Source organism: Carassius gibelio, chromosome B3, assembly GCF_023724105.1.
Source record: "Carassius gibelio isolate Cgi1373 ecotype wild population from Czech Republic chromosome B3, carGib1.2-hapl.c, whole genome shotgun sequence".
Taxonomy (NCBI): Eukaryota; Metazoa; Chordata; class Actinopteri; order Cypriniformes; family Cyprinidae; genus Carassius; species Carassius gibelio.
This window is the reverse complement of record NC_068398.1, coordinates 42,229,928-42,239,220: the sequence shown is the minus strand read 5'-3', so window position 1 is coordinate 42,239,220 and position 9,293 is coordinate 42,229,928. Positions and strand designations below refer to the sequence as shown.

The 9,293-nt window shown below is 38.3% G+C and overlaps 1 protein-coding gene across 1 annotated transcript; it reads right to left on the bottom strand.

The window, feature by feature from the left end:
- Positions 1 to 6,907: 6,907 nt before the first annotated feature.
- On the bottom strand, positions 6,908 to 8,930 carry LOC127952721 (uncharacterized). The gene is made up of 2 exons (XM_052551424.1): positions 8,832 to 8,930; positions 6,908 to 8,211 (listed from the first exon to the last, which is right to left on the bottom strand). The coding sequence occupies exon 2, from the start codon at positions 8,198 to 8,200 to the stop codon at positions 7,175 to 7,177; it is 1,026 nt and encodes a 341-aa protein (XP_052407384.1). The 5' UTR covers positions 8,201 to 8,211; positions 8,832 to 8,930; the 3' UTR covers positions 6,908 to 7,174.
- Positions 8,931 to 9,293: the final 363 nt, after the last annotated feature.

Genomic DNA, 9,293 nt, shown 5'->3' with positions numbered 1-9,293 from the left:
CCAAACCACTACAAATGTATCTGTGTCTTAATAAAATCGGTTTGAGTATCCTGTGTCATGCTTTCTTTAATCTTTATTTTTTTTAAATATATATAACCCAGCAGCCTTCGCAGCCCCATCAGTGTATTTATTATTATAAATGCCCATTTACTTCGGTCACATATTTTATTACTAAGATTTTAAAGTATCTTCAGAGTGAGTCATGCAACATTGAAACAACATGTGAGTTATTTTTTATATTTAAATGAACAGTCTTTTGTAAATGGACACATTTTTCTTTATTGCATTGAGTTAACAGTCAAATACAGAGCTTAACGGTTTAGACAATCTGAGAAAGAACTACTAATAATAAATATAATAATAATGAATAAGCACATTGCATACATTAATATTGCATCATTTAACAACACTCTTTAATGTTGACAGTTCTCTGATTTGTTTTAATAGTAACATATGGCATGCAGGTTTAAAATTACTTTTAAACCTCTACTCTTTACTGTTTAAAATATAAAATGTTACTATGACAAGTACAGAAGTGATTGCTTTATGAATATAACTCAAATTGAAAAGACAGGGAAAGTTGTGTGAAAGTAAGCATGAAATGAAGCAATGCAAAATGAGGTGAGTGTCTGAGATATGTATTGTCTCTGGATGAGAACAGTCTCCATGTATATCCAGTTCATACAATGATCTGCTACTGTACCAGTGACTTCAGCTCTCTCATCCAGTCTGAAACAGACAGTGACTTTACATGATGATCAATATATGTGGAAACATCACAAAAGCAAATCAAAGCCATATCATAACATTGGTGATGATGAAACACATGATTTCTTATCCAAATGTAAAAATAATATTCTTGGAGTAGCTGCTGACCTATGTCCAAGAAGACTGCATCAGAACACTCCTTTAAGGTTAATGCACCGTTTTATATAACCAATTAGAAATTAGATTGATTACAAAATTAACATTTTCACTGCAAGAAAATTGTTTTCAGTAGCCTATGTATGTGACTTATTTGGGTAACAGAAACACTGGCTACATACAAACTAAACTTTTTATAAATGACACAGGATAGCTAGCCTATAGCTATATTTATTCGGCGGCATATATATTAGTTTCAAGCATTGTCGTGAATACACTGCAGTAATAGTTACCAGTAGCCTAACTTAGCTAATCATACTTTTCAAACAGCAATTAATACCCCACAAATGAAATATATAAAAAGCTGAACACATCAAAAAATATGATTAAGAAACAATATATCCCAGTTATCATAGGTTATTCGCTTATAGTTTTTCTGTTAATAACTATAAACTATTCACTTATAGTTTTTCGCATTCGATTTTTTGCACAGCCCTAAAAAATAAAAATAATAATAATAATTATATATATATATATATATACAAAAACACTTGCACAACTCCGTTGATGCTCTGTAAAAATAAACTCCATCCACTGGTCCCTTAATGCTGTTTCTCTTTTGGTAATCTGTGCAGGGTTGTCTTGCCCTGGCAACCAAAAACACACTTCTTTTGTGACATTTCGCGACGCTCTTGCTCTGATCAGTGAAGTCTGTTGTGCTCTCAGTGCTCTGCTATACGGGAGCGCGCGCTCTTCCGGCAGAAGTGCCCTTAGGACCCATATAAGGAAATTCCGCTCCATCTAACGTCACACAGAGCCATACTCGAAAAAAACTTTCCGAAACTTGTGACAAACCGGAAGGAGTATTTTTGGAACAAAAATACTCCTTCAAACGTACAACTTAATTTTTGAAACTTTGTCCATGTTTAGCATGGGAATCCAACTCTTTAACAGTGTAAAAAACTCAGTATGCATGAAATAGCATTTCACCCCCCCCCCTTTAAGGATGATGCAATCCCAACCAAAAAGGGTCTCGATCATGTGTTGGAACCGCAGGCGGTGAGTAAAACTGCTTAAAATATCTCTGCCTCCTTGTTAGTGCATCCGCCTCCCATGCCAGAGACCCGGGTTCGAGCCCCGCTTGGAGCGAGTCGTTGCTGCTGCTGCTCTCGTTCAGTTTCATCCTCAAGATCTGATTCTGGATCATAAATAAACGGCTGAATCTGACTGTTAGCCATGGTTTGTTTTGTATGATGGGTTTTCCCTCACGGTAATGTCACAGCTTCCAAACGCTCTCAACGCAAAAGCCTATTCACACTCGTGATTCTTTAGCTCCGCCCACACGTCACGCCTCCAGCCGGTCGTGTTTTTCCGGGAAAAATCAGTACAGACTATCTTTCTCTTATGAATATAATAAAACTAAAGACTTTTTAGAGTTATGAAGGATGCAGTAATACTCTATAGGTACTCAAGATTAACAGGATAATGAGTGAAAACGAGCATTTCACCCCCCCCTTTAAGTAAGATTATAAGAAAATAAAGGATCACAAAACAGAAGTGGATCCGATCGGCGAACCAACAAGTGGTTTGACCGCCTAGACGCGTTACTAGGACACAGACCATCATTTTCTGGTGCAGCGGTGACTAAAGACTCCGCTACTGCATTGTTGGAAGCCTTGCCGGAATCCGACGAACAGTGGGTAGAAGGTAAATAAATATATGTATATATTACATCTAAATGATATCGTCTTAAACTCATTGTAGTGATAAATCAATCTAACTTTTTTTACACCATGTTTTTCCAGACGAATCGAGTGAATTGCAGGCAACAGAGGCCAGCGTGTTTTCCCCTGCAATCACCAGTAGCCCTCGTCTCAATTTTCCCGCTGAATCACACACACGCCAAGGTATTACCCACGTTTGTCCTTTGTCCAAAAACATAACTTTTCTTCAAAACTGACCTCATGGAAATGTTAATGGTTTTGTGACATTGTGTTTATTTGATATTTAAAACTAACATTGCCCATGATCAAACATTAAAATATGGAACATGATGGTTTAAAAGGAAGATTTTTCAGAAAAAAATTCATTGAATAATTTTGGATGATTTCTTTTATGTCAGGGTGGACTTTGTGTTTATTTCCACATGTTGACTATTTTCCTTTCACTTTAGGCAAGAGGAAAAGGGATAGTGACTTCCTTGATGCATTGAGAGAGATGGAAGATGCTAATCGAGCCATCCTGCAAGGTGGACAAGAACAGCGAGACGAGTACATGAAACTGTTACTAGAGAGCCAGGCTGAGGAGAGAGAGATGAGGAGGCAAGAGTTGGCATTCCTCCAGTCAGAAGCTAGAGAAAGCAGGCACCAACAGAGAGACTTTCAGGCTGGGTTTCTGTCTGTTCTTGGAGAGTTTGTACAGTCTTTCAAAAAGTAGCCACTTGACTGAACAGATTCTCGTTTGCACTTTAAACCTTTGTCTTTGCACGCCTGCACACACATATATAAAAAAAAATATATGTGTGTGTGTGTATAAATGTTTCTTTGCACTGTTGGGAGTTTATATATAGTAGTCAACATTTGTAGTGGATCAAAATCTGTAATGTAAGTAGTCCTAGAATCTTATAAAGTCAACTCTGCACTTTTGATCCACGTCAAATGATGACTACTGTACTTTATATACCATTGGAATTACTGCGGTTAAGTTTTTCTTTTTTGGCTGGGCTGCTGCCTGTTATTGGTCAGGTTCTAAAATACATTTGCACATTATTATTTAATTTTTCCAAAGTTTTATTTCTATTTGTAAATTTTATATTTTAATTTTGTCCCAATTACTAATGTAAAATAAAGTTTGAAGTGTGACTTTCTTGTTTTCCTGTGTCTTTTTTTTTCAATCATTATTAATTTTTTTTCATTCATTTCATTCATTATTAATACTTTTTAAATGTTTTGGTTAGAAGTTAAAACATGTAACACATAATACATTACACATACAATATGTAAAAGGAGATACTACTTGAATTCCCCAATACTAGTAACACCCATAATGCTGTGAGTAAGTACTGACTTGCAGTTTATCCATTAAATTAATCCATTAAACACTAATAAGCTGTGTATTTATAGTTACAATCAAACTCACATTACAGACCCATATTACAATGATAATGCAGTTTATAGTTTTAGTAAATTGTATTTATTACAAGAAAGTTGTACACTGCTTTTGTTGCAATGTTGTATAACAGGTTTATCAGCATGAACACAAGGCACATTACAGCTGTTCACATTACATTGCAGTGATACTGCAGCTTACTATGTTGTCGTCAAAAACTGCAATAGAGCTGTGCGTGCATCTAGTCCCTCAGCCTCTACAGTGGCCGACTGAGCACCATCAGGCTGCTTTAATGCACTTGTCACCCATTCTTCCCTGAACTCATCACCATTCATTTCACAAAGGTTATGCAGAACACAACATGCTTTCACCAGGGATCTGACCTTGTGCATACTGCAGTCATTTCTTTTTAGCAAACACCTCCATCTTCCTTTTAGTCTGCCAAAAGCATTCTCCACCACCACCCTGGCTCTGCTTGTTTTTTGATTGTACACAATTTTTTGGGGTGTCAGTTGTCCGTTGTCAGTAAAAGGTTTCATCAGCCAGCTCTTCAAAGGATAAGCTGCATCACCAAGGACAAAGTACCCCACGTCATGTCCACAATTTTTTTTTGTTACATCAGGTAGTAACAAACCCCTATCCACTAATCCCCACAAACCTGACAAACGCAGCACTCTGGCATCATGCAGGCTGCCTGATGCTCCAACAAAAACATTCCAAAAAAGTCCCCTTCCATCCACAACAGCCTGCAGGATGATCGAATGCCAGCCCTTTCGGTTGAAGTACTCTGTGTGGTAGTCCTCAGGTCCAAGAATGGGGATATGTGACCCATCAATTGCACCTACACACTGTGGCAACCCCCATCTGCGTTCAAAATACATAGCCATTTCTTTTAACTTTTCACTGTTTGGTAATTTAATAACTTCTGGCATGAGTACCTTCTCAACAGCGGAGCAAAAATCATGAACACATCGACACACAGTAGCAACTCCAATTCCAAATATATGAGAGATGCTTCTGTACTTGGAGTTGGTTGCTAGTTTCCACAGTGCAATGGCAATTCTTTTTTCGATGGTTATACAAAGTCTGTAGTTTGTGTCTTGTCTCTCCAGTTGAGGTTGTAATCGACGACAGAGGTACATAAAAGTATCTTTAGACATCCAGAAATTCTTTATCCACTGGGCCTCGGTGAAAGTCGAAACCACGCTGTCCCACCACGCAGTTGTTCTATTATGTACCCAAACTGATGGCGCAACGCGACGCATTCGATAGTACTCGTAAATCTAGAACACACAAAAGTGGCAAAAATAAGTTCACGAAATCTATAATAACATTAGTCACAACTCTGGATAAATTTGATTTAATTATTTCTTACCAATCTTGTTCTTTCTGCTCGATGTCGAGCGTTCGTCCCAGCCATCTCACGGTCGATGTCGGCAATTGCTGATAAGACACGTTGTCTCGTTTTTGTATCGAGCATTACGAGCTTTCTGGATACGCTTTACTATCAGTGCTCACCTTTTTTTGCCGTTTGGTTCATAATTTCTTGAGTAAACCAATACAACATGAGCAGAAGCAGCACTCCTTGGATCTCATCCATTCTACCTTTTCTGTCGCGCAAGAATGATTACGGTCTGTACCTGACAAGAAGAAGCAGTCGCACGCAATACTACGTCACCGGATAAATTAGCATAATCTTCCCGGTACTTTAGACCCCGATGGAAATGCAGAAGGCAACGGGTCTGGGGGGACAAAAAAGTTCCTGGTAGAAAAGTTCCTGGGAGAAAAGTTCCAGGTAATGTCAAGTGAATTGACTTGGAGCTGAACTTTAAAGACCTAGGATTCTATTTTAGGATTCACATTTTTCGTGTTCCTGTCGCTCAAGTGGTACGGCATGGTTTTCAGTAGAGCAAGATTGTGGGTTTGATTCCCAGGGAATACGTTAGGTAAAAAACTTTAGCCTGAAAGCAATGTGTACATTTAATTTAACTTACCAAGACAATAGTATTAAACTATACGTTTTTATCATCTTTGCTGGTTAGCAAAAGTAATATAAGTTTTAAAGCAGGCACAGTTTTGCAACTAACAACTATGCTATTATCTCTACATGATTAGACTATTGTATGTCGGGTTACCTCTTTCCTTTTTCTCATCTCCAAATGGTGCAGAAAGCAGCAGCCCATCCACTCACGGGAACCCATAAACGTGACCATATCGCACCAATCCTACGCTTGGTTACCAGTCCAAACTAATTTAAAAATGCTTTTCTTTTATTATAAAGCTCTTAATAATTCATCCTCTATCCAATCTGCTTGTTGCAGCACCTGTAGTCCATCTACATCACTTCAGTCTCAAAACAACTGTCACTTGCTGTTAGCTCCATGATCGAGCCTTCACAGAACAGCTCCTGCATTTGCTGCACTAAAATCTTTGTTAAAAATAGGTATTTTCTTTTAAAATTTTATCGGTGTCATTTTTATTTATTATTTTTCAAATGTATATAAAGAAACTTGTTGGCCAACCAAGATTTTTTAATATAATTTATAAATAAACTGAATTTGATTCAAATATACATTTCAAAGTTTGGTATCTTGTCTAAGTATTAGTACCCTGTTAAAAAACCCAGCATATGCTGGTTAGGTATGTTTTGAAGCTGGGATGCTGGTTTGAGCTGGTCCTTTGCTGGTTTATGTTGGTCATGTGCTGGTCTTTAGTTGGTCATTTGCTGGTCAGACATTATTCTGTTGTGGAACTTGTGAGGTGTATGATAAATGGATCAAAAGAACAAGCATACAGTTGTGATTGTGCAACTCTTTGGTTTTCATCAGACATGTAGCAGATGTCAGTGTGTGTTTGACAGATCCACATTCCCAGACAGCACAAATCAGTGTAAAGTTTAAAGAAACAGAAAGAGAAAAAACCAAGACTTCAAGAGCAGTATGCAGCATTATTTAATTTTCGTGAGATTCAAAATAACATTATCAGATTCTTTTAATCATAAAAACAAAGATTCAGTAATTGTAGTTACATCATCTGTAACTGAAAAATCTCTTTGCTATATGAAATGATTTCAGACTAATCAGACTAATTTTAAATGATACATGCATATATCTAAATAATTACTTGAGAATGTATTGCCTATGTATTGAAATGAAAAGCGCTTAGTTATCCTTGGAGTTCAGCGATCCTGAAATCTAGATATTCATGGTTGTGCAGGTGAAGTTGGAGGGTTCGGCTCATTGGTAATCTTTAAATCACAGCAGAACAACACTGGTTCTTGACCAAGACACAGTTTTTGCTGCCACAGATATAAACGCTCCCTTGGCTTCAGCCCAAATGTGAGTTGCTCTTCCTCTTCAGTTGCTTCTTTCCAGCTTTCGTTTTCAGTGCTGACATGTGAACCTCCATGTTCAGCAGAAAAGGAGAACTGCAACTTCGCAATTAACTTTGCAAGCTCTTCAGATTCAATTGAGGCTGATTTTTCTATCTTCCAGTTTTGAGTGATCTGGGCAATTTTCTCCTTATTGTATCCAACCATTTTACTGATCTTCTTTTGCCATGTCACCGGTGTACTGCTGTCATTAGTTATGGTTTTAATATTCTCCCACATACCAATGGCTGGGCCTTTAGTTACAGACAGCCCACCAGGAAGGAAGTTAAGAACATCGGGATGAACAGAATAGACAGCACTGTTCTCGTCTGAGCTGAGATCAGGACCGGTGCAGTACTCAACTCCCCACTCTGAGGCTGGCTTGAGGAAGCAGAAGCCAGTTTTCTTGGATGGTGGGCTCCAGTAATACAGACCATTTCTGAAGTTGGTATCCAGGGTGTGTTCTTCAGCATCCATGTCTTTAGTCATGTTCGTTGCTTTCCGGTAAGTGCCTTTTTTTTGGAAGATGATGTAAAAATAGCCATGGGCTGCGAAGTAGTGGTCTCCACCCTGATAGTTGGGATGAAGGCTGAAAACTACAGCATCGCTGTCTGTCGACATGTTTGTGACTCTGCGGCAGGAATTGCCATTGATGATGTGGAAGTAGCTATCTCCGCCAATGTAATGGTCTCCATTTTGGCAGGCAGGGTGCAGATTGAAAATAGAGATATCTGAACCTTTATTTAAACTACCTGTCTGCATATAGCAGCCGAGGTCAGAGCGGATTATATAATAATATTTGTTAAATGCACAGATGTCAGTGCCTTTTGCTTTGCTCCTGGGAATAATGCCGCTCATCGTGCCTGAACCTGCAACACAGAATCAATCAAACTTTCAATCACATGCACATTCCCAGTGGAATTCTGTATGAATGTATAAGAACCAGAACCAAGCTGAGCAATAAAAATATATGGTGTCATATTCACTCATTAGAACTAAATTTACAAATATCTAAATTACAATTAAGTAGAATTAAACTGTATACAGGCACTAAAATAGTCAAGTTCTTTATGGTCAAACACATTTTTATATTGAAATAATGAAGATTTCTGTGCCACCCCAGTCTGGCTGCTGGTCTCTCTCTGGCCACCCCTAGGAAACATCCTGACTCTGCTACTGCATTTTGGGCTTGCATCCAAATCTGGACTGTTTGCCTGCAGTGCAGCGTCATCATCTTAATAAGCCATGTCACACATTTTGGTGTTAAACGTTTTAGAATGTCTATTAACGTAGACTAGTAACCTGCACAATTATGCACAACTTAAACAACAAATATTCTGAATAGCAGAAAAAATACAATATAAATTAAGCTAGTTTCTGGGAATGGTCTGACAAAATTGACGTGTCTGGTAGGAACCAACAATGTATTGTTGGGTTTTGATTATAGCATGTGCTAAGTGAATAAATGTCAATGTTAAAAAAGCCAAACCTTAGGAAGCTGACTTCCAAACAGCAAGCTGAAGTTTTCTCTTTTGCAGTTGTGTCTTCTTTCCTTGAATTTCTTTGCTGTATTCTTTTGTCACTGCATTGGCCATTTATAAAGAACGGTACATCATTATGCAAGATGCATGCAGTCCAATCAGAATGGATCAGAAGGTGGCAGTGACGTCAGATTGCAGCTATTTTTTCCAGGATATCACATGACCTTAAATAAACCTGCAGTCCTGCACAGTCATGGCTCAGATAAACGGGGGTGGGAGGGGGCTGGCTATCAATCAAATTACACAGGGGAGATCCACTGAGCCTTAAGGACAATGACGAGCAGAATCACTGAAGGAAAGATAAACGAGAAATAGAAATATAGCTGCAAGCAGTCAATGAGGGGCCAAGCAAAATAAGGCATAAAAAGACATGGCACCATGACTGGGGGCATCAGACCAGCTGCAACAAT